At 44.1% G+C, this 26,893-nt stretch overlaps 1 protein-coding gene across 1 annotated transcript in view; it reads left to right on the top strand.

The window, feature by feature from the left end:
• shank2b (SH3 and multiple ankyrin repeat domains 2b) overlaps nucleotides 1-26,893 on the top strand; it is a gene marked incomplete at both ends in the record, with an annotated part of 198,263 nt that overhangs the window by 166,479 nt on the left and 4,891 nt on the right. Inside the window, 2 exon segments of the mRNA XM_079496376.1 lie at nucleotides 323-714; nucleotides 6,980-7,263. Of these exon segments, the coding sequence (XP_079352502.1) occupies nucleotides 323-714; nucleotides 6,980-7,263 (676 nt within the window).

Raw genomic sequence — 26,893 nt, 5'->3', positions numbered from 1 at the left:
CCAGCTAAACGATGGAAAGTTGGTGACCAAATTGACCCTCTTGAGAGGGCAAAGAGTTACATCTGCATTGCTTAATTTACAAGAAACAGACTTCTTGTAAATTAAGCAATGCAGATGTAACAAATATGCACACATAGAGAATGTAAAATAATTGTCGTTTGGTGCCTATAATGATACCACATCAGCTGAGCATGGAACTGTGGACAAAATCTTATCAACAACAAAATAAGTTTTGGGTCTGAGAGGCTAAATCTCATCAAATGGTGGCCGTAGCACCTGCCCTACAAATATCATGTCTTTAACGTTTGTGTGACACCAACAGGCTACCCTCCCCATCCCACCCCCGACATGGACCTGGGCGGGACTATCCACGGCGACTCGGGGATCGAGGAGGCGGACTGCGTCAGCCGCAGCAGCGGCGGCGGAGGAGACCCCCAGCACAACATGGACACCACCAGCACCGTGTCCAGCATCTCCACGCTCTCGTCCGAGGGGGGCTTCTGCGACATGAGCGCCCTGGAGGGCCTCTATGGCGGCCCCGACGGGGGGCACGCCTACCTGGTGGAGCGCCCCCCCGTGCCCCCGCCCAAGCCGCCCAAAGCCACCAAGTCCACCGCCGTCATTATGAACCGCACGGCACTCTACCACCACGACATGGCCCTCATCGAGGAGCCGCCAGAGCCCCCCTCGTCCTACGGCGTGCCGCCACCCCAGGTAGGACATCTTAGCCCGTAGCACTCGCCATAGCACCTGCCCTAGCCTCGGCGACCTTGCAGGCATATGCAAAGGCTCACCTTATGTAACTTAGATATAGGAATTTATGTAGACAAAGCACTCTATAGTGTATACGCATGGTTTCATTATATAGATATTATTTTACATAGATATTCCACTGTTCTTTACGGTTCTTAGCGTACGTATGATTCTTGATGACTATTTTTGAGGGGCGCTAGCCCCTCCTATACACAGGTTTAATGTTTGTCTTTAGTTCAAAGTTTGTTTATCAAACGCATTCACGTCATAAGTGTTGTTTACATCATATGTATGTCACTTTATTGTTAATGGCGTTAATGTTTGTGTTGGCACCGTTTGTTTTCCATCTAGTCCTGTACCTGCCTGTAGACCTTCTCGCAATTTGGTGTTGGGGGAATTTCTCACTTGAACTGAGTCAATGTGTCCCTAGACATGAAAAATCAACGAGGTGCTCGTCCGCCATAGTGCCACGAATGGCGCAATGGCCACATCAAATATGGCCACCATCGGCTATGATGAAAATACAACTTTTTTGTTTCTGGGTGTATTTGCACATGTAATACCTCCATTCTGACTAATTGAGGCATGTGGAATTCATTTCTGATACTATTTTAATCATTGTGGGTGATATTGACCTTGAAAGGTCATGGTCAAGGTCATTTAGCTATTCCAAAGACATTGGCCATTGTTAGGAGTAAAAATAAGTGCAATAAGTCTATTTCAACTAATTCTGACATTTATAATTCATTTCTGATATTGTTTTGACCATTAAGGATCATCTTATCATTGAGGTATCAATATAAATATTTTTATTCAATAACTCAATTACGATTTTTGTCTTTACTTTCACTTTTATTGTATTTCTCGTAATCATTTGTCTTATTTATTATATCAAAATACATGAACATACAAATATAACAATTCTAAATGTCCCTCTTTAACTTTTATTTTAATTGAGTGCTTTAATTAGAATATAAGTATGCAGAAAATAAATGTTTTATACAAACAAAATAATAACACAAAATAAAATAACACTTTTATGTGTTGGGTTTTACATGCATGAGACTCCAGCAACACGGCAGCCACATCGGCATGCCAATTCTTTGGAGTTTGGCTGGATCATCAAGAATGCTGTAGTCTCCAAAAGAGATGGAAACTGGAATCTACATGTGGCTACTATCAACGACTCTATGCCAATCTTTGCAGAATGTGACTGCATAAAGTACCTGGCATGGCTCATGGTATCTTGAACAAATAAAGGTTCTAGAGTTCACACATCCTGAGCTCTACCGGCGCTTCTCTGTAGGCCATTGAGTTGTTCAGGATCACCCAGGCTGGTTCTGCGCTGTAGGAGGTGACATGAAGGTCGAGCAGACCATTCAGTGAGTGTCAAAGGGTCCAGTTGGTCACTATGTAGTAGGAGCCACACACAATGCAAATTCTGTGGCAGAATTTCTTGTTCCACAAGATTGGGTCAATCACCAATGTCCCCAACATTCTCACCAACAACCACACCATGAAAGACACAGAATGCCATCTCCCACATGCACTGAGCCTTACATTCAATCGTAATGTGGCGAAGCTGATGGACTTTGTGCTAGAGCGTCAGAATCCATACTCGATAGCGGTCAATGTGCCTGTGACACTGCACAATCTGCTCACAAAGCAGGCTGTTGACCGAGGGGTCGCTGCACGCTTGCTAAACTGTCTAAAAATGGGGAGCGTGTGTACTGCTCATACAGACAGGAAATGTTAGTTGGGAAGACCAAGACATTGAGCACAACCATACCAAAGCGGAAGATACTTCATTTCAACGAGCAACCACAGAAGACACCAACAACCATTCTGAAGGAGTAGAAGTTAGTTTCGTCCAAATACATAGCCGAGGCACATAGGAGTATGGACATTGCTAAGGAGCGGGGCATGAATATCCAGGAGATACTTACTCATGATGTGCTCTCAGCATTTCCGCTGCTTGATGGTGACCTTCCAGCTCATGTCGACAAGTCAAAACCTGCCAGTGAGATTGAGCCTGAACTTGATCTCACCCAATGGAGTCCAAAGTCTACTCTTGCCACTCATGTTGTAGTAGACTTCATGGCGAAAATGCAGCAGATGCCACTAGCACAATTCCCTACTTTAGGTGCTGTCTTCAATACCATCAGGTCAACATCATCCCAGAGTTCATCCATATCATACTCGATTCTTACATTGAGTTGTCTCTAAAGGAAGGGGTGCGCATGCGGCGGCACAGATTCAAGAACAGGAATCGACATTGCTGGCATGAACAGAGACTATCCCTCAGCAACTTGACAAATGCTGGGTGTCTGAGGAAAACAAACGGAATCTCCAGCTGCTAGTTCGGGATATGGTGTGCCATCAAGTCTATGGCAAATTTGGTAATGCTACCATCATTGTCAGCTTTGTTGTCTGTGATGATGAGGTGCTCCCAGCAAGAGTTCCCAGACCTCTTGAACTGGATTGAGGAGGCTGACACCAGATTGGTGGTGCATGTGGAGTGGGCTGTTCGAGTGAAGCAGAGCAAGAGAGTTGTCATACAGACACCTGTTACTGCTACACTACACCCCATACGTCCAATCACTGGGGTTGAAGGAGATCTGGCAGCAGTATTGCACTGGTGAGAAGCTGTGCATGCTTCCACTGCATCAAGCAGTCTCTCGTCTTGGACCACCACTAGCAAAGACAGTGATCAAGGCACATATCCTGACTGGAGAAGACTGCATGAGCAAGGTGGGGACCAAACATGCAGCTATGGCTTCTGACCCAGTAAAATATTTAACTAACTGACACCTTTACAGAACAAGATGCAGCGTTGGCAGAGAAGTACTTGGTGCGTGTCTGGACGGGGGCCAGGTCAAGTACAACTGCTGAGACATTTGATGACCTCAGGGTGGAAAGCTATACCAGTGCCAGTGCTGAAATTGATGCTCTCCCTCCCACAAGTAGTGTGATCAGAGGTCACATCCAACGAGGTGCTTTCTGGTGCATAGGGCTTGCCACCTGCTTGAGACAGCAAAGGAACCCAAGTCAAGACTAGAGCCAATGGAACATGGATGGGAGGAGCACTTTGGTACACTCCTGCCATCAAAATGTCTGAAGCCCTTACCACCCAGTTTGCTCACAGTATGCAAGTGTGCAGGGAAGTGACACTTGACGATGTGGCTGCTGTGCTGATGGAGTTCCATGCATAATATTTTGCCATGGAAAACCCCTCATGTAATAAGTAAAAACCCATCACACTAACTTGCATGCACACAATGGTGCACTGTTTTTTTTTGTTTAGATTTTATGGGGGACATTTATAATTGTTATATTTTTAGGTTCATGTCTTGTTATAAATAAAACAAATTGTGGAAAAAATACAATAAAAGTGACAGTAATGACAAAAATCGGAATTGAATTATTTTATAAAAACATTTATATTGATATCTCAATGACAAGATGATCCTTAATGGTCAAAATAGTATCAGAAATGAATTGAAAATGTCACAATTAGTTGCATTAGACTTATTGCACCTGTTCTTACTCCTAACAATGGCCAGGTTATAGCCAAGGTCTTCGGCAAAAATGACCTTGACCATGACCTTTCAAGGTCAATATCACCCACAATGGTTAAAATACTATCAGAAATGAATTCCACATACCTGAATTAGTCAGGATGGAGGTAGTACATTTGCAAATACACCCAGAAACAAAAAAGTTGTATTTTCATCATAGCCGATGGCGGCCATATTTGATGTGGCCATTGCGCCATTCGTGGCACTATGGCGGACGAGCACCTCGTTGATTTTTCATGTCTAGGGACCCATTGACTCAGTTCAAGTGAGAAATTCCCCCAACACCAAATTGCGAGAAGGTCTACAGGCAGGTACAGGACTCCATTACATCACCTAATCAACATGAGTTAGACTAAAAGCACTTTGAGCTGCATTTCATGTCATGAAAGGTTTCATTTCATTTAATTCATTTTTATTTCGCACATAGTGTAACACAATACAGTACAAATCATAATAGATAACAAATTAATGTCTTTCATAATTCATTTGTCTTTCATACAGTATCTGATACACCTATGACGAAAAGGAGCAGAAAGAAGAATACATTCTTATAAATACCTGCCCCCTTTTCACTTTAGGTGCTATACAAATAAAGTTGTATTATTATTATTATTATTATTATTAATTATTAATATATTAGCGCCCCTCACTTCACAAGGGTGTGGTTTTTATGTACAGTATGTATTTTATGTTTGTATTTTATGTATTACCATGTGTTGCTTTTGCTTATTGTAAATCGCTCTGGATTAAAGGAGAATTCCATGCTAGAAGGCTTTCTTACCGTAAACTGCAGTTGTTAGGTCGGCACCAAAGTGGTCCAGGTGTCCTTTCGAAACTTTCGAGACTTCATGAGCTCCATCCACTTGCATGGAGCTCACAAAGTCTCGCGAGATCTCGCGATAGACGAGACTTCACACTTTGCGGCTGGAACACATGGCAACGTGATTACTATGCAGTAAAGTGTCATCATGCTAAACATACTGTTGACATTATGAAGAGAGGATTTATAAAAAAAATAAAAAAAAGATTTTCGAGCAATGGAAATGCGAATTAGCACTAAAACCATTCAGGGCTTATGGTGGGGTAGGGGAAATAGCCAATAATGTGTTTTTGCACAAAATAACACCTGGACCACTTTGGTGCGGACCTAACAACTGCAACAAAAGGTAAGGAAGCCTTCTAGCATGGAATTCATCATTGATGTTCATTGTTTAGTCTTGCAATTCCATTGGTCATGATATTTGCATATAAATACCCCCCCAGAGGCACAAATTTACACAATAGTACAATTTTGAATTTATTTTAACCTATGGCCTTTGACCTTTAACCCTGATAAAAGTAAGTAAAATAACTGTAATATATGTTTTTTTGTGAAAGAATGTCTAGAACATGTTTTATTTATTATTGTGAAAGATATCCCCCAAATTTATATTATTTTAATAATTATTATAAATGTGCATAATTCTTTTTTTTACATAATTTCCTCTGATAAGTCCTAGTAGTAAAAAGTAGTAGTAAGGTTGAAATCTCTTTTTTGCAAGTATAACTAAAAAACATCGCATGGATGCACCTGGGACGTATCCTCAGTGATGTATCCTGAGGTCAACGGGGTTTCGGGTCTCTCAACACTCACTCTGGCGACCCAGCCGGGAGTGATCAAGTCCCGACTTACGTCCCAGTAGCTACCCTCAATCAGTCCCACTAGGGAAAAACCAGGGGCACACAATCCGTTGGAACTACTCCAGAACTACTCTGCCAGGGCTGGGAGGTACACTTCTGGCGCATGGAGGGACTAGGCTCTGTGGGTTGTCTCCTGTGCTCTCACCTTCTCACCGCGTTGCACCAGAGTCCCAGCACCAGACAGTTCATTCAGGAGTGGTGGGCAATGGTTCTGCAGGGTCATGGTGCTGCGGTTCCGCTTGCTGCTTGCTGCAAGTAGAAATTAATCCGGGTGTTACAGGGTTAAGAGTGTCTGCAAATGCCTAAATTGTAAATTGTAGGACGTTTTGTGCGTGTCATTATTGTCACTCGAATGGTTGGCAATCGGCCACTTGATGGTGTTTCTGTCGTCGGACAGTAATGGAACATTATTATTCTATTTCAGAATCATAATAATTCTGTTTTGCCTTCAGGCTTCGTAAACAAAACAATAATTCTGTTTGGCCTTTAGCCTTCATGAACAAAATACATGTAGATTGGCTGTGTGGAAATGATTCTGACCAGTAGTATAAAAAAAAAAAAAAAAAAAAAAAAGTAACAATACTGCAATATAGAAGATTGCAATATAGAAGATTAAAAGAAAAATTATGTTTTCAAATGTATAAATTGTATACAAATCTTTTGAAAAAATCTACAAACTCACTTGTAGATGGAGTAGAAGTAAAGTACAAATACCACGGAATTGTACTTATGCAAAGTTGCGATTAGACAATAATAATTAATTCAAATCTTTGCTTCTGGGGGGTTCCTGGAACAACATATTTTCAGATGGCGAAATACAGATAATTCCAGGGGTCCTTGACGTGAAAAAGGTTGAGCACCACTGACATAGAAACATAGGTTTTTCCGAAAACTGTTAGGATTTAGAAAACTCTTTTTTCTTCGAACCGGCCTCAGGTCTAAATGTGTAATAATCCCCCCCTTCCCAGGCACCTCCCCCGCCTCCCCCCGGATCGCAGCCCTCGTCCTCGGACCCCCCGCGGACGCCCGGCGGCAGCGCTCCGAGGACGTCGTCCAAGCTTTGGGGGGACCAGCAGCCCCCCGAGCTGCGCAGCCCGCCCGGCACGCCCGACCCCAAAAACACTGTCATCACGGAACTCAGCTCCATCCTGCAGCACATGAACCACCGCCCGGACAGGTCGCCCAACCCGCGGGACAGCCTCAACTCTCCGCCGGGGGGCGCCACCACCACCAGGGGAGCCTTCGGAACCAGGTAATTCATCCAATGGAAAGTTCTAATGCTTTTTGCCCTTATAGGTTTCCCTTATTCTCTCGCCAGCAGGTGTGGGATCGCAGAATTATAGATAGATACTTTATTTGTCCTTTCGGAAATTTGTTTTGTGCACAGCAGTCATCAGGATACAGAAAACATATACAAACAAAGAGATCACACAGTACATTGACAATAAAGAAACAATGCCAACAGTCGTAGTTCCAAGAGGCATCACATCACACGTTAAGCACGGAACTGAGATGGGGCCTGCTTGTTCATAAGTCCTATACTTATAGGAACAAACGATCTTGAGGCCCTAGCCTGCAGAGAAGGTGCCATGTACCGTCGCCTTGATGGTAAAAGATGGTATTGGCTGTGTAACGGGAGTGTATTTTCTCTAGTAATAGCTTTCCCCTTCCTGAGTACCCGGGTCTCATACATTGAAGTCATACTCTCAAATCGTACCCCAGCTATTTTTCTGGACACGTTGATGATTTGATGGAGTTTGTTCTTATTAACCAATGATAATGAGCCATACCAGGAAACAAAACAAAATGTCAATGCACTCTCCACAAAGGATCGATGGAAAAGTGCCATAACATTTCTTTCCACGTTATACTGCAGCCTCTGCTGACCTTTCTTATAGATGGAATGAGTGTTGGAATTCCATGTCAGCTTGGAATCAATCGTTGTACCCAAGTACTTGTATTCCTCCACAATCACTACCCCATCCCCACCAATGACTATTTCCTGGTTTGCATGAGCACCAGTCCTAAAGTCAAATATGACCTCCTTAGTTTTTTTGATATTCAGCTGAAGGAAGTTACTCCTGCACCAACCGCTCATCCACTGTTCTTCGATAGCGTATCTCATCATCCTCAATCAGACCAACAATAGCTGTGTCGTCTGCGAATTTAACAATACAGGTGTTGTCTGACTCACTCCTACAGTCGCTTGTGTACAGCGTGAACAACACCGGTGAAATCACGCTCCCTTGCGGAGCCCCCGTGTTGGTCGTAATGGGGAGAGATATTGCTTTATTTACCTTGACATGTTTACCGCTCAGTCAGGAATGACTACACCCACCTGATGATATTGGTGTTAACATCCATATCAAACAGTTTCCTCATCAAAATATGAGGTCTCATTGTGTTAAACGCAGAGGAGTTAAAGTCTACAAAGAGTACCCGAGCATATCGTTTCTTTTGAGGTTTATCTAGATGGTAGTAGATCTTATTAAGCATAAGAAGAAGAGCGTCATCAGTGCCCCTCCCCTTTCTATATGCAAATTGCAAGGGGTCCATTTCATGTTGCACATTACTAAGGAGGTTATTTAAGATAATGTGCTCCAAGCTTTTTTATTAACAGTGTTGTCAAGGCAACCGGCCGATAGTCGTTAAGGACTTTGGGATTACTTAAGGACTTTGGGATTATTATCACACTATTTGTAATTACCAGCTCAGTATCCTTGTGGTTAGTATTTGTACTTAATATTATTGTGGTTAGTAGTACTCAGTATTCTTGTGGTTAGTATTTGTACTCAGTATCCTTGTGGTTAGTATTTGTACTCAGTATTCTTGTGGTTAGTAGTACTCAGTATCCTTGTGGTTAGTATTTGTACTCAGTATTCTTGTGGTTAGTAGTACTCAGTATCCTTGTGGTTAGTATTTGTACTCAGTATTCTTGTGGTTAGTGGTACTCAGTATCCTTGTGGTTAGTATTTGTACTCAGTATTCTTGTGGTTAGTAGTACTCAGTATTCTTGTGGTTAGTATTTGTACTCAGTATTCTTGTGGTTAGTAGTACTCAGTATCCTTGTGGTTAGTATTTGTACTCAGTATTCTTGTGGTTAGTGGTACTCAGTATCCTTGTGGTTAGTATTTGTACTCAGTATTCTTGTGGTTAGTATTTGTACTCAACAACGTTACTTTAGCCAGCATGACGTTGCACATGAACTCTGCAACCGTATAGCCTTACTGAGACGCTCCAACACAGATACATAGATAAAATGCCCCTCGCAGCACAGGTTATAACAATCAGGCCTATTGGCGTATAAGTCTGAGTTATATAAAATAAAATAAAGAAATAAAGGTCCTGTACCTGCGACAGTAAATCTTGATACTGGAAATGAACAGTAATATAGAGCACAAGGAAAACGCAAAACTATTTCCTTTTAGGTGAAATGGCTGGTCTTTATAATGTTACAGATAGAATCAAACCAAAATCATACAAACTGGGCAATCAATCCCTTCAAAATGTAAATTAAATGTTCCAGTCCCTTCAAATTATCCCCTGCAATGTCCCTTTAAAGGTGCCCCAAAGTCAGTGTTCCAAAAGTAATCCCCAAAAAGTAATCAGAGTATCCAGAGTAATCCAACCGCTGTAGATCCTCTTCTGTTCAATTTAGACAGTCCAAAAAACGTACGAAACAAAAAGGCAATGCCTTGCTTACCGGAAAAATGAAAAAGTATATGCTGCTCACCCAACCTTTAAGTCGGGGCGTGGTCCACTGGGTCCTTTGTTCACCAGCTCTGTTTGTTTGACAGAGCTCCAAGCCTCAGAAGCTGCCCTACCAAACTTTATTTCCTTCCCTTGGTAAAGTTCTTCGGTCAGACCGGCATTTTTTGCGTTTTACCTCTGAATTGGCATAGTATTGGCCTTTAAAAGAGTGTGTTTGGCAAAGAAAACTAGCAACACCAAACTCTCTCCTTACTGCCCAAAATGGAACCCAGGCTCGGCGCCTCACTTCCTGGTCTTTTGTAGCTTTCCTGGAAATATTGCTCACACACATTTCCCCACAGCTCCCCTTGTGATCAAACCTTGTCATTTGTCCACAGATTGATGACCATGGTTCAATTACACACAACACATTATCTTGTATATCCGTACACTACATTTCAGTGTTAAATATTCAACCTTGGTTTAACAAACATATTCCCCTGTTATTCCCCCAGTATGTTTAATTTTCTTTCATACTCATACCAGGCCAAGAAATACATTGTTTCACATTTCACATTTTATGTGGCAGTGTCACATAGATCCCCGCCCCCAGCCCTAGGTACCTGGGGCTGAGAGCCAAAGAAAGGTTTGAGATTTACCACATTTACATTATCTTCTTTGTCGGTTGAATCTTCCCATTTAACCTTGTAGTTAATCGGACCTAACTTTCTCATCACTCTTGCTGGCCCTGACCACTTGGGTGCTAGCTTGGATGAGTAGCTGTCTATGGCCCTGGAAAGTGGATGCGCTCTGACCCAGACCAAATCACCCACCAGGAAATGTGCACTTCTCCTGTGGGCATTGTAGTATTTGGCTTGCCTGGCTTTTGCAACTCCCACTCCCCTGGCCACTTCCTGTGCCATTTTGTGTTGTCTTTCGAAAAGAGAGTAGCCTGGATCCTGGGGCTTAGGAGCTCCCTCAATGAGCCTTTCCAGTGGCCCTTGTAGAGTCCTCCCCATTGCCAGTTCTGCTGGAGTTCTGCCGGTGGACTCATGCCTTGCGGTGTTAATTGCATAGCGGAATTCCGGCAGCCACCTGTCCCAGTCCTTGTGGTTCTCTCCAACGAATGAGGCCATCATCGTTTTGAGGGTTCGGTTCACCCTTTCAGTGAGATTAGTCTGTGGGTGATAGCTTGTAGTGAGTTTCTGAATGACCCCCCACCTTTTGCAAAGATCTTTAACCAGCTGGCTGGTGAATTGGGGGCCTCTATCAGATACTAGATATTTGGGGACCCCCCATCTGGTGAAGATCTCCTCTGTCAAGACTTTACACAGCCGGTTGGTTTTGCTGTCTCTTAGAGGGAAAAGTTCAACCCACTTTGTGTAGTAGTCCACCACCTCCAGCAGAAAGATGTTCCCTTTCTTGCTCCTGGGCAGTGGGCCCATGAAATCCACTCCTAGCATCTCTCCCGGACGGTCCACTTGGGTGGACTGAAGTAAGCCTGCAGGCTTTGTATTCTCCGGCTTATACTTTTGACACACAAGACATGCCTTGACGTGACTCCAGACATCTTGGCGGATGGATGGCCACCATGCCACCTCCAGGATACGGAGGAGGGTTTTGAGACGTTCAGGGCTCCAGCGTGCGACCTATTAGGTCGCATATGCGACTTAATTTATCAAGGGTGATACTTAAAATTGAATGAGGTCGCACAGGTGCGACTTGCTGGAAGGATGAGTGGAGGGAAAAAAAACATCCCGCAGTGCTTGCCCGTTCCATTGATTGAAAACATTGGACGTTCGCCTGACGCCCAGTGTTCAAAGAACGATCGTTCACGAAAACCCACAAATAAGCCCTTCAGACTTGGATGGTCAGAGCGGCGCGATTACATTCAAAGTCAATTCAAAGACGAGAATTGCGCAAACGGGCGCGGCGCGACCTGCCGTGGTACAAACTGGACGAACCGAGGCGAATATATATTCAGGTCTGAACGCAGCTTATCCGACACAAATTAACTAATCTTTCTCAGCTGTACAATTTCACTGGAGCGCGCAGCGCGCATATCTAACTGCATGATGATCAGTCATGATCTACACAGACAGCCGACTCCCGACCCAAACACTGAGTGAAACTTAGTAAACGTGTTGTTTGATTAAACATGTGCCACGAAAAATAGCTTCCAAAGCTTGTTATGTTTGCATCGAGGAGGTAGCCTATGTGTCCATACCATAGGTCCATACATGCTGATCGGCCAACAAAATACATTAATCTCCCTCCCAGTGAGTGAAGAGCACTGATGCCTGATTTATTCTTTGTGTTCCGTGCTGAAAATAGCTGATCTACAAGCTCACAACGTGTCGCGGGGCGACGCATTGTGAGCTTGTAGATCAGCTATTTTCAGCACGCGGAGATATGCAGGCTCTGAGAGCATTCAGAAACTTTTGCCTTCACAATAAAAGCATGCAGCTTTCACAAGTTGGCCCATAAAGACAAGGAAAAGGATTAAGAATTTGGTGGCATTTCACATTGCAAAAGATTTTTTCCAAAATGTAGAAATATTATAATAAGGAATTCATTTGGATAATGGTAATGGAGATATTGTACAAATTGTCACTTTATTAATCCAAAAGGTTTGGACTGCATTTCATTTTCAACACAAAACCTTAAACTGACTTTCTGTGTGTGGAATATAAATATTGCCTTTATTGACTGAGTGACTTTGTGGTGGGTTGAAACCATCTACAGTGTTTTGAAGTATAACCAGGTAGGTTGCTGTTTTTTACACAGTGACCTTTGTAGGGGGTTTTATGATTCAAACCTTTAATGGTGGAAACCACTACATAAATAAATGGCGCCCGATGTGGGGGCATGATAAGATCATGTATTAATACCACGCTATACAAAGAAAAAAATGGTGCTACCTAATTTGTGGTGGCGCTACCAAATGAAAAGGTAGGTGGCACCAGTGCTACCTGTGAAAAAGTTAGTCTGGAGCCCTGGAGACGTCCCATATGTCCTCCCAGTGGATTGTCGTGGTAGTATTGTAGAAAGCTCTCTGTGAGCTTGTTTGGGACTACCAACTGTACCTTAGTTCCTTGGTCCTTGAGTGGAACTATGCGGTACACCACTCCATTGATTTCTTCAAATGAAATTCTGTCTGGCCTTGCGATGGAGGTTTTCATTGCCTTGAGTATGTCACTCACACCAGCATCGTGGTGTTGGGCCAGAGCAATTTCATCAAGGGATGAAGGAAGACAGGGCGGACCATCTGATGCTTTTGCAGCCACATAGGTTGCCACCACCGCCTGAGCAGGAGTGACGGCTCGAGAGAGTGCGTCAGGCACCAAGTTCACACAGCCCTTGCGGTACTTGACCCTGAACCTGAACTCCTGGAGTCGGATAGTCCAGCGGGTCAATCTGGATGAGGTCTTCGGACAATTAAAAACCCAGGTAAGGGCGGCATGATCGGTGTAGACCTCAAATTCCACCCCTTCCAGGTAATGTTTCCATTTCTCGACCGCCCAGACCACCGCTAGGCACTCTTTCTCCGATGTCGAATAGTTCAGTTCTGCCCCCCTGAGGGCACGGGATGCATAGGCAATCACCTGGTCACCCTCTGAGGCGCTTTGTATCAAAACGGCCCCCAGGCCCACGTTGCTGGCATCAGTATGGACTTGAAAAGGTAGAGCCGGGTCTGGTTGGTTAAGAATGGGAAACCGTTGTAACACCTCTTTCAGTAGCTCCATACTGCTCTGACAGGCCTCAGTCCATTCCCATGGGACTCCCTTTTTCTTCAGCTGATTCAAAGGTGAGGCGATGTCAGCAAAACGGGGTATGAACTTATGATACCAGCCAGTAAGTCCTAGAAACCGCTGCAGGGTCTGTAGGTTATGAGGAGTGGGGTAGTTGGCGATGGCTGCCGTTTTGCCTGGATCAATTTCCACGCCTTGTCCAGACACTATGTGCCCCAGGAACTTCAGCTGGTCTTTAAGGAAGTGACACTTATTGATGTTCAAGGTGAGATTTGCAGAGTGGAGCTTGGCAAACACCTCCCTTAAATCCTTGACGTGTTGTTCTGGGGTTGGGGAGTAAATAATGATATCGTCGATGTAGACGAAACAGTTCTTCCCCTGGAGGTCCCTCAGTACCCGTTCCATCAGCCTTTGGAAAGTAGCTCCTGCGTTTACCAGACCAAAGGGCATTTTACGGAACTGGAATAACCCCACTGGTGTCGTCACTGCCGTTTTTTCTTTGGCGCTTTCTGTCATGGCCACTTGCCAGTAGCCCGACTTGAGATCCAAAGTGCTAAAGCATGCAGCTCCATGTAGAGACTCAAGGATTCCATGAATGAGAGGCATAGGATATGCGTCCTGGTGAGTCTTAGCATTTAGTCTCCGATAGTCCGCGCAGAAGCGATACGAGCCATCTGGTTTGTTGACCAAAACCACTGGCGATGCCCAGGCTGAAGTGGATGGTTCAATGATGTTATCCTTTAGCATCTTCTCGATTTCCTCTTTAATGATTTCCCTTTTCAGAGGTGATACTCTGTAGGTCTTGGTTCTGACCGGAACCTCATCGGTCGTGTAGATGTGATGTTTTTCAATATTGGTTTGGCCAAGTCGCATAGAGCACAGGGCAGGCATCTCTTGGAGGATTTCCTGAACTTCCACTGGAACATCAGAGAGATCCTGAGAAGGTGTCTCGCTGGATCCTGGAAAACGTTGGGGAACCTCCTTGTCTTGAGTTGCCATATACAGACTGACTTTGGGAGTTCCTCTTCTGTCAATCGGGGCCCAGGCTAGATCCTCCTTGGCCGTTTGCGTGAAACGATGGTAGACATAGCCGTTGCTGGTCTTCACCCCATATGTTCCTTCTCCAAGATGGAGGTTAGTGGCAGTCTTGGTTAAGAAATCCAGCCCAATTATGAGTGGAATTGCCAAGTCACTGTCCTCCATCACATGTGTCGTCAGAGACCAGTAATTGTCATGCCAGCCATAGGTCAGCTTTATCTTCCCCCTTGCCCTATGGACCTTTCCATCAGCCAACACAAACGATTGTTTGTAGCTCTCTTGGAGCATTTCTCCCTTCTTCGCCAGCTTTTCCCAGAGCTGTGCCTGCATGAGGGTGTAGGAGCAGGCTGTATCCAGCACCGCTTCCCCCTCATATCCTCTCACTTCCATAGGAACCACAAGGAGTGGCAGAGGGTCTTCCTGTGGCAAGTTGGAAGCTGCATGCTGCACAACACTGACCTCCGCAGGTTTCTTTCCGCCACCCTTTGAGGCTGCTTTTGATTGCTGCTGGCTCCTTTCCCCGGAAGTTTGACTATGGACCATGACCCAATAGTCTTTGGTTGATGACCAGTCCCTTTCCACCATTGAGCCGACCTTGACCAGCTGCTCGACAGTGTGTACGGTACCCCTGAGACTGGTGGCTAGTTTCGGATTGCAATTATTGAGAATGCGCCTCACTAGTTCAGTGTCTGTGATATCAGGTTTCCATTTCAAGCACAAAGCCCTGTAAACATAGGCAAAGTCTCGGAGGCATTGGTCTTCACCTTGAACCATCGTTCTCAGTCTTTCTTCAATTTCAGTCAAATAGTCAGTGGGCAAAAAAACAGCGAGAAATGATTCGCGGAATTCCCTCCAGTTGTGAATTTTCTTTTTCTCAGCTGCCCACCAACTGTTAGCAGGCCCGGTAAGCACATTACCTAAAGTCCCTAACAGTTCAGTGTCAGACATAGGCCTCAGGGAAAGAAAGTTTTCGCAGAGCTCAATGAAAGTGATCACATCAGCTGCCTCCCTGGTCTCCCCAAATTTAGGGAACTCAAGCCTCACTGGAAGTTTTGCGTATACTGTATGGGTGCTGGAGCTAGCTTGGAGAAAACTTGCTTCTCCAGTGGGATCTGGTGGGGTGAAACTAAGGGAGCGGGCCAACTTGGGTGTGCTAGTACGTTTGAATTTGTCCATTTCCTTTTCCCACCGGTCATCTCTGCGCATTAAACATTCTACGACAGCCTGTTCCAACTGTTTACCATTGTTGCGATTTGCAATGCTGAGAGCCTCCAGCCGATCGTCAATGTATTTTCTCAGGCTCTCCTCTCTGTTTATGGAACTGTCTGCTGCCAACTTCAAGGTTTCTTCCAGTGTGATAATGCGTTCAGAGAGGGAGTTGCAATAGCCTTTTAACTCATCATATTCTGAATCACTAGGCCCTGCACTCTCCTCATCTTCCTTGTCAGGCTCATCCTCGATGTACAGTGAGTTCAATAAAGCAGTGACCTCACCCACATTTTCACTGGAGGTTACCAGTCTCCCCGGTGTGGTAGGAAAAGACGCGGTACCGGAAGGAGTGCCCATAGATACACAGGGTGGTTCTTCTGTATCACTTCCCTCAGTACTCATGGTTACAGCCTATACTCTACTAAATAGTAGTCAATGCACACAATACAAATGTTCATTAATGCAATGTACAGTCCCCGTATGGGCCACCATATATAACAATCAGGCCTATTGGCGTATAAGTCTGAGTTATATAAAATAAAATAAAGAAATAAAGGTCCTGTACCTGCGACAGTAAATCTTGATACTGGAAATGAACAGTAATATAGAGCACAAGGAAAACGCAAAACTATTTCCTTTTAGGTGAAATGGCTGGTCTTTATAATGTTACAGATAGAATCAAACCAAAATCATACAAACTGGGCAATCAATCCCTTCAAAATGTAAATTAAATGTTCCAGTCCCTTCAAATTATTCCCTGCAATGTCCCTTTAAAGGTGCCCCAAAGTCAGTGTTCCAAAAGTAATCCCCAAAAAGTAATCAGAGTATCCAGAGTAATCCAACCGCTGTAGATCCTCTTCTGTTCAATTTAGACAGTCCAAAAAACGTACGAAACAAAAAGGCAATGCCTTGCTTACCGGAAAAATGAAAAAGTATATGCTGCTCACCCAACCTTTAAGTCGGGGCGTGGTCCACTGGGTCCTTTGTTCACCAGCTCTGTTTGTTTGACAGAGCTCCAAGCCTCAGAAGCTGCCCTACCAAACTTTATTTCCTTCCCTTGGTAAAGTTCTTCGGTCAGACCGGCATTTTTTGCGTTTTACCTCTGAATTGGCATAGTATTGGCCTTTAAAAGAGTGTGTTTGGCAAAGAAAACTAGCAACACCAAACTCTCTCCTTACTGCCCAAAATGGAACCCAGGCTCGGCGCCTCACTTCCTGGTCTTTTGTAGCTTTCCTGGAAATATTGCTCACACACATTTCCCCACAGCTCCCCTTGTGATCAAACCTTGTCATTTGTCCACAGATTGATGACCATGGTTCAATTACACACAACACATTATCTTGTATATCCGTACACTACATTTCAGTGTTAAATATTCAACCTTGGTTTAACAAACATATTCCCCTGTTATTCCCCCAGTATGTTTAATTTTCTTTCATACTCATACCAGGCCAAGAAATACATTGTTTCACATTTCACATTTTATGTGGCAGTGTCACAAGGTCTCCACCAGGGCAGGTCAGGTTGTGGCCTCCTGGTGGCGCTATAATAGGCCAATGTGAAAAGCGTGCCATTTCTTCTTACGCCTTGGATGGCAATTGGATGATTTGAGGTATTTTGTTCATGTGTTTTGTTGGCGCTATAACAGGCCAATGTGAAAAGGGTGGGATATTCCTCAGCCTAGTAAGAAAGTCTGTGAAAGAAAAGAAAGGCCCCTACACACTGTAGGAGTTTTAAAGTTGTCGGCGAGTCATCAGATCGTTGTGTATTTCACACTGCAGGAGTCTTTTTTTAAATCGGCTGTAATTATATCTTTGTGGCTTTCACACTAAACGATTGATCGCCGACCAGGGATCACACACTGCAAGAGTTCACCAAGATGCGATCCTGACCCGATACATATAGGCAGCGGCTACATCATTTGTTTTTTTATTCCAATTCATTTTGACATGCACGTGCAGGGCGCATCTCTCTCTCTCTCTCTCTCTCTCTCTCTCTCTCTGCGTGCACGGCACGCCACACACACAGGAATAACACCATGCAGGCTACACACAGGACGTTATAATGTTGAGTTTCATTAAATAACTCTGTCTCTCTCCGCGCGCGCGCACACACACACACGAGGTCCAAACCAAAAGTTTGCTCTGCAATTCCGATGCGGTTTTACCGTTTTATCAACATTATTCAAGTGAAATGCGTAACGGCAATATTGGGCTAATATAGGCTACCAATATGTGGGTAGCCTACAGGGATTTACCGACGGAATGAAGGTTATATATATAGGTATATATATCTGATCATCTATACAGACAGACAGACAGACAGACAGATAGACAGCAGTGCTGTGAGCAGTGTGCTCTCATTGGTTGTAATACAGGCCTTATCGCTTATCGTGGCGCAGTCGCAACCCAGTTCATACTGTATGATATCCAGTCGGCGACAGGGTCAAATATCAAACGTGCTAGATGTTCAGAAATGGTCGGGGAGGCGTCGGCGAGCGCTTTTATCGGCGCTGGATCTTCTCGCAGCTCCTTTCACACACATCGAGCAAAACCTCGCCGATCAAAGCCCGATTTTACGTCAGATCGGGGGTTTTGTCGGCGAGCGCCAAAAATGCTCGCCGACAGCATAATCGGAGCAAATATCGGGCAGTGTGTACGAGCCATTAGGATGGAATATCGGACAGATCCGTCTTGAACACATGACTATAGAGATAGTGTCTAACCATTAGTTAGGGAAAATTAGCTTAAGTTGTGGCAAATCTGGAAAAAAATGCTTACCACTAGCTTTCTTCACAGATTTGTTCATAAAGGTGTCTACTATCACAGAAAACAATTTTCCAAGCCAACTCCCTTTGGAAACTTTGTGGGAGCCAATCAAAGTTGGTAAATAGGTTTTTTGTGGGGTGCTGAATCTGTTCCAGCCATTACCTTTCAGTGAAAATGACTTCCTGGCCATAACATTGGCTGCTTTTGTATGTCCCAAACATGCGTAATAACTAATATGTCACCTTTGTCACCAAGCTTGAAATGTACTGTAATTCTGCAAACTGTTAATAAATTCTTCAATCAATCAATCAATCAATCAAAGCTTCCATCCATTCTCCAGAGTATGAATGGAAGCTGCCAATCTCTGGATATAAGCTCAGAGAGAGTGCTGTGCTGCTGCTCCTGTTGCGGGCAGTTTTTCAGTTTTGATACTCCCAGTAGCGGCCTGCTTGCTGAAGATGTCAAATCTCCAGTCCCCAAAACTTTTGTGCGATTTCCCATGGAACATGAACTTGAATAGTTCACAGCTGGCTGTGATGGCTGCTTGTGGTAACTGCCATGGCAAAATTTTGCAAGAACAAGCTAGGTGACAAGAGCAGTGAGGGAGATGCCAGGGAGTTGGAAGAGTAGAGATAGTTGTATGTTTATTCATATTTGTAATTATTGTTTACAAAAGCATACTTACATTTTAGCACCTTAGTTTTTTATTATGTGTTGATCTTTTATATTGTAATATCATAGAGCCATGAAATTCGGCACATTAATTTCCCCCTTATTTTACCGTTAATATTTTTAAAGGTGTGACAATAAAGTCTTTCTGATTCTGAAAAGAATAAATCAGTTAAATCCATTAAAGATTGTCCATCTACTTCTGTTTCAACAGTTAGTTTCAATTAAGATGCATTTGTGATATATTAATAAAATGCTTTTTATATTTTAATATGCCCCCACACCAACACACAAACAAGAAAACACCATAGACATCCATTGAGATATGCATACAATGGATTATTAGTTATACAAAAGCAGACATGGCCAATCTTATTTTTACTGAGTCATTTTTACTGAAATGGTTGGAACGGATTCAGTACCCCCCAAAAAAAAACCTATTTACACACCTCACAAGCCGATATTGGCCAATTTTAAAATGTCCTGCATTTATCCTAGGCCCTCCGTGTACCCCAAATTTGATTGGCTCCCATAAAGTTTCCCAAGGGAGTTGGCTTGGAACAATGTTTTCTGTGATAGTATACACCTTTATGAACACATCTTTGAAGAAAGCTAGCGGTAAGCATTTTTTTCCAGATTTTCCATAACTTAAGCTAATTATTTTTTACATAGAGTAATAAAAGGATAGAGACCGAACCGGAGCGATAGCCCCACCCCCGCTATTCATTTCAGTATAGGAAGTTGCTCAGTGGCATTTTGAAGCACCCGGAAGACTGTCGGGAAGTATAATTATAACTCAATGGCTCGAGCGAGCAGAAGTTTAGCCTAGCCTAGCCCCGGACCTCAATTTTTAGGTTCGGGCTTACGCACGTCATGAACGTCCGTCCACCTCCATGAAAGTGCTGCAATTCTACATTTCACTAGTAGGTAGTGGCAGCTTCAACGTTGGATAGCCTTACTGGGGGCTTGTGTCTAACGCTTATGGGATTTTTGGACAGAATCTGGAGGAGTAATATCCAAAAATGTGTTTTTCAAAAGTCGGCCTCCTGGTGGGGCTATAACAGGCCGTTCTGGAAAATTTGGGGCAGAGATTCATCGTTGGCAACCAGGGAGTGTGTGTGCAAAATTTGGCATTGACCGGTTTAACGGTGCCGGAGATTAGCTGTACACACACAGACGGACGGACGGACAGACACGGACACACACACGGACGGAGTGCAAAACATATACTCATAAAACATATAACATATAAACATATAACATAATACTCTATCCCCATGCCTTACGGCCTGGTGTAGACAATTAATTACTCACCTAATGCCACGGAGGTTGCATGTTTAACGTCATTCCAAAGTGTGTACAAGTGACAGATGCATGGTTTTCATGTCGTAAATATATGAACTTTGGCTAAGAGCTTGTGTTTGATCCACGTGGGATACTTGGTTAGACTAGCGACTACACTTCCTCTTCGATCCTCTTCAAAATAAGAGCCACTAGTTTTATTTTTTACAAGTCTACTTACAGGACATAGATAGACATTTGTAGTACGTTCCACCATGCAGAGCTTCTTGGACATTTTGACGAGTAATGTAGCAGAATGTTGTGTCAGGATTCCCTGTCCCAGCTATAGCGGCCCCAGCTCTTGGTACGCAAAAGCGCCTCCATGCCTTTGATCTGCCGTGCCAGCATGCATTTTGATGATGCATGCGCACTGGCGCAACACTTCTGTGCACCCCTGCAGATATATGGGAGGCTGGCATTCACAGCACCCACTCTTACCCTATGTTGTTGGTTGAACAGGGTCCCCCACTGTCTCTCTCTCTGTCTCTCTCTCTGTCTGTCTGTCTCTCTCTCTGTCTCTCTCTCTGTCTCTCTCTCTCTCTCTCTCTCTCTCTCTCTCTCTCTCTCTCTCTCTCTCTCTCTGCATAAGGAGGAAATAAAAAGGATGGTAAATTATTCAGAGCTGTCATGCATTTTGCACGAGCGTTTCCCACATCCCTCCTCATCACAGTGAGAGAGAGAGAGAGAGGCGTGTGGCGCTCTACTCCACGAAGGGACAGACATCACAGTGAGAGAGAGAGAGAGAGGCATGTGGCGCTCTGCTCCACACAGGGACAGAGAGGCGTGTGGCGCTCGGCTCCACACAGAGACAGAGGATTGATTTGTGTCCTGTGGTCATGCTCTATAAGTGAATAAACTGCACAGCGGTCGGTCCAACATCTCAGGTTAATTGGACAGAGAGACGGTGTCTCTAACATTTCACACCACGCCTTGTCATGTTCATCTTCTACAGCAACGCTCACTGGAAATAATGATCGACCTACTTTTATTTTTAAACACTTTTACTACCCACGTTTTTTTGAAAATCAATACATTGCTGTGCCCAGCTATTTTTTGCCTTAGGAGCCTTTTCTCAAGGCCGTCAAAAACGCTTGTTTTGATTAGATCGTAATCTGTGAGATTCAGAGATGTGTGTGTGTGTGTGTGTGGGGGGGGGGGGTATGGTGTGCTGGGGGAAACTGCCTTCCTCTGAGATGCCTCTGCCGTCACCTTCATGGATTTCTGCAAGAGACACTTTGCATTGTTTCATAAATGATGGAGAATTGGTAACCAAATGGACCCTTATTAGATATTTTAACTCTTGAGAGAGAGAGTAACATGTACTCAAATTTGGTTTCATTTTACACTCTCAAGAGTTCAACCACCAGACCTGAAAACGTAACCTAAATAACTTCTAGTGTCTCTACAATTGAAAGGGTCTCAGAATACCTTGGCATATCTGGCTGGATGATAAATTGTCATTTAAATTCCACATTGAAAATCTTGAAATCTTGAAATCTATGAACATACAGTTCATAGTACAAAAAATGAAACTGTATGTATGTATTTAGTGTGCAAATATATCAAGAGGTTCAAGTATTACAGTATTGCACTCTCCCTTCATAAGGTCTTCCCCGTTCCCCCAGTAGTTAGTTATCTGTTATTGAGTGCTTTGATTGACCTGTCAGGGCCCAGTTACGCGTCTGCTTACCTACCACCTATGTTTGTAACACTATCTATATGAATTATTATTACAATGAATGGATTATTTCAATCAAACTCTGCAGAGGTGTGAGGTCGTTTTTTTCTCCACAACAGGAAGGAATATAGAATAATGAAACATAAAGGCTTTCTACATTAAATAACAAACGATGTGGGGTTTGAAGCTGTTCTTGGGTTTGTGGTGTGTCCCCGACATGGCATGATACTTATACTGAAAGGTGCAATCAGGTTCCGTGTTCCGGGCTAGTGTCGTTCACTGATTGGAAGACTGGAGATGACATCAGTGTTTTTGTTATGCTGATTGGCTGAAGGGGTTGTCTGTCTACGCTGTAGTCCCGTAACCAGACTCCACTCGCATGAATGGAAAATGCCATTTCATGGGGGAGTGGTTAATCAGGCTATGACAATCTTTGACATTTCTTTTTTGACGTCAAGAGTGGGTAGAGCCGATCAGATAAAATGCATTGGGAAATCTAATGGTCTAAGGTCCTGTGACGAATGACTGTGAGCTTCAGTTCTTCAGCGATTCTCATGACCCTCTACCATGTTGGCGAATTTCGTGGAAAACGATGGCACAGAACTGCCAAAACTGCGAAAAATGGCGGAATCTGTACGAAAACCATAAGGGGTCTTTGCCGGGTTGGGCTTGGCCCCTAATAATAACAATAAGGTTAAAATGTCATATAGATAGCATGATATCTGTGGTGTCACCATGACAACAAGACTTGCAGATCATTCATGTTGGGTTTCGGTGGGTCGGTGTGTGTGAGAGAGAGAGAGAGACAGAGAGAGAGAGGGGGGAGGGGGGATAGAAAGAGAGGGGGGAGAGAGAAAGACTGACAGTGTGAAGAGATGTACTAAGACATCAGAGGTCATGAGTCAGAGACCACCCAGACAGATGGTACCACAGAACATGTCCTAGATTCTCTGATGCTCTCTCTCTCTCTCTCTCTCTCTCTCTCTCTCTCTCTCTCTCTCTCTCACACACAATCTCTCTCTCTCTCTCTCTCTCTCTCTCTCTCTCTCTCTCTCACTCTCTCTCTCTCTCTCTCTCTCTCTCTCTCTCTCTCTCTGTCTCTCTCTATCTCCCTCTCTCTTTCTCTCTATGTCTCTCTCTCTCATCTCTTTTTTTCCAGAGACCAGTGGTAGCATCGCATTTGTGTGTGTGTGTGTGTGTGTGTGTGTGTGTGTGTGTGTGTGTGTGTGTGTGTGTGTGTGTGTGTGTGTGTGTGCGTGCGTTGCCTGTGCTCGTGGACCAAAATGGTTGCCTAGCAACCAGCTGATGAGAACAGAGCCTCGAGGCCTGCAGGAACCGCTTATACTTATGTGCGTGCGTGCGTGCGTGCGTGCGTGCGTGCGTGCGTGCGTGTAACCCCCAGCAGGGCCCAGCATCCTCAGTGTCACGTGCAGCCTTACGTAACACTGCACAGCCTAGTCAGCCTTCTCATGTGTGTGTGTGTCTTGAGTGTGCGTGTGTGCACACATTTGTTTTCACGCTGCTATAAATACAGCCAGCGCGTGCATGCGTGCGTGCGCACGTGTGTACGTGGGTGGGTGACGTGCATGTGTGCTTGGCAGTCATGTGACCAAGTGTAGGTGTGGTCAGCAGTCATGTGACCAGTCATGTGACCTAGCAGACCTACAATAAAATTATCTCCCTCGAGTCAAAGGGAATTCCCTTTGGCCTAGCGGTTAAGATGCTGCTCTCCACGTGGGACACCCGCGTTCGATTCCCGGGTGTTACACTTGTTCATGACTCAAGCCCTGCCCGCCTGTTATGACGTCAGTAGGAAGAAGGGGTAAAAAGGGAGTGTCAATTAGATTTATGATGATTTATCATTTTATTAGATTCATTGTGACTGCAGGTCGCATTTACTATGAAATCGTGCATCTCCCGTCAGTCAATTGTTTGGTTGGTTGGTTGGTCCACCCAGGCATGAGTCATGCCGCATAACCATATATGGTCATGTTGTTGCCCTCTGATACACTGGGTGCGTTCAAATTAATCACGCTGACCACACTGCCAATACAAACTAATAGGCAAGTGCGGCCGGTGTACAGCTGTGAGTTTGGAGATAGGGCTTTTAGGTGTTATGACCTCAGTTACACCCAAACAACCTGAACTTTGAACATTCAGTGAATGTTCTGTGGTCTGGGGGTTTATTTCTCTGTGTGTTCTGAAGCCTTTTGAGCTGCAATGAAAAAATTGTTATGTCATATATGGGATTTGTGGACTCTTACATCACAGTCCACAGGAAAATCAGAGCACTTGTTTGAGCCAAAAGACCACAGAAAGTCGACTGAATGTTAAGAGGGAGTAGCACTGGGTGGAAGTATAGGTTGTTCTTGTTTTTCGTCTGTACAGACGTATAGACGGACGTACAGAGGTTCCGTCAACACAGAGTTGTTTCTATAGTTACCGATAACCAGTATCGGAGAAGCTGCCGACACTGTGCCTGAAAATGCCGATCCAATCCCACATAATTTATCACATGATGAGGTCATATTTTACAGTAATACATTGTTTTATATTTTCAATGCTTCAGTTGATATTGCACTACTGTTTTATATATGTTTTTATTATTTAAATTCATATTCATATTCAATTCATACTGTGCGTGCGTGCGTGCGTGCGTGCGTGCGTGTTTATTTATCTGTGTTGTTACGTGCATGTCCGTGTGCACGCACGTGTGTGAAAAATCTGTGTGCTCCATTATGTTGTTCATATCATGTCTGTTCATATCGCCTGTCTGTCTGTCTGTCTGTCTGTCTGTCTGTCTGTCTGTCTGTCTGTCTGTCTGTCTGTCTGTCTGTCTGTCTGTCTGTCTGTCTGTCTGTCTGTCTGTCTGTCTGTCTGTCTGTCTGTCATCCATCATGCATCCTGTGGATAAAGTCGGTGTTAAGCTGTAAGTTGTTCTCATAAAGTGTGCAGTGTGACCTCTTCAAGTGTCCATGGTGTTAAAGTGTACTCATAGTGTTAAAGTGTGCAGTGTGACCTCTTCAAGTGTCCATGGTGTTAAAGTGTACTCATAGTGTTAAAGTGTGCAGTGTGACCTCTTCAAGTGTCCATGGTGTTAAAGTGTACTCATAGTGTTAAAGTGTGCAGTGTGACCTCTTCAAGTGTCCATGGTGTTAAAGTGTACTCATAGTGTTAAAGTGTGCAGTGTGACCTCTTCAAGTGTCCATGGTGTTAAAGTGTACTCATAGTGTTAAAGTGTGCAGTGTGACCTCTTCAAGTGTACATGGTGTTAAAGTGTACTCATAGCAGAGTCCTGCACGGTCCAATTTTCGAAACCCGCACCCAACCTGCCCTGCCCCGCCCGTCAACCATCATTTCCGCAACCCGCCCATATACCTGTGATTTTTATAAAACTCGAAACCAGATCCGCCCCGTCCGTCAACAAATGGACCCGTTACCCACACGTTACCCGTTCGTATCACAGGCACCAATAGCTATCTTTGACTTTATTTCATCCATGGTGGTGGTTGGCGGGTGTAGTTGACTGAGGCTACTGCTGCTTAATATCACAGCATAAAGTTATATCATGATTTCGACCTAAATAATATATCAACAAGGATAAGATGATAAAAAAGGGATGATGACCATCTTGATCCAAGGCTGTTTCTGTATAAAAAAATTACGTTAGAACTTTAGTTAAACTATCAGAGTGACGCATTAAGCCTACATTACCTGGTTTAGCTTACATCTTGTGTTGAATGTTGACATTATAATCCCTTGGTGTTTCATCAGCGTGAGCGAAAATAGGCTACATGGCTACAGCCTGGTGATAAAAAATAAATACCACACGTGAAATGCTACGATAAGGAAGCAAGGATTCGGCCGTGATGTCACTGCTATGCAACAAGGAAGTAGCACACTAAGCACAGCAGAACGCCATTATGAAGGAATCAGACTTAACTTGTCTCTGCTGTTGAGAAGCACCCAGCTCAGCTGCTGTTTATAACATCCTGCAGTGCGGGTGCGCTGATTAAAAAATGTCACCCACCCGCGCTTCGTTGCGCCCATCCCCGCACCCAGTAACTTAAAAAATAATATTTTTCCGCCCGTTTCCACCCATCAAACTCGGGTACCTACGGGGTATCCGTGGGTATCCACTATCCGACCCGGTGCAGGACTCTGACTCATAGTGTTAAAGTGTGCAGTGTGCCTTCTTCAAGTGGTGTTAAAGTGTGCTCATATAAGTGTGCAGTGACCTCTGACCTTAACTATAGAGCGTCATAGTCCCGCCCCCTTTCAGAACGACGAGGGCACCGAAAGATACTTTCCCATTCATTTTTCCATAGACGTTTCAGAAAGTATTCATTTAAAGGCCTTTAAAGCCTCGAGTGTTGAAACAAATGTAGTGTTGAAAGAAAATGTTGAAAGAAAATGTTCATGAACTTAAAGGTATTGTGTTGAAGCTATTCCAGTATTTGCTTGACTCTCTAACAATGCGCAATTTATGGAAAATGTCTTGTATTGTGCCTCTCCCCAAGAAGCCTGGAGCCACTGAATAAAAGGACTTCAGGCCCATTGCTCTTACTTCCATTTTGGGAAAATGTTTTGAAAGAGTTATAAGCAGACAAATCACAGCGATGGTTTCTAACAGCTTAGATCATCTCCAATTTCCTTATAAAAGCCAGAGAGGAACTGCAGATGCAACTATCAGCCTGTTTAACACCCTGTCAAAGCATCTCCAAGTCCCCTCCCACT

This window comes from Electrona antarctica, assembly GCF_951216825.1.
Source record: "Electrona antarctica genome assembly, chromosome: 3".
Lineage (NCBI taxonomy): Eukaryota > Metazoa > Chordata > Actinopteri > Myctophiformes > Myctophidae > Electrona > Electrona antarctica.
This window is presented reverse-complemented; position numbering and strand designations above follow the sequence as displayed.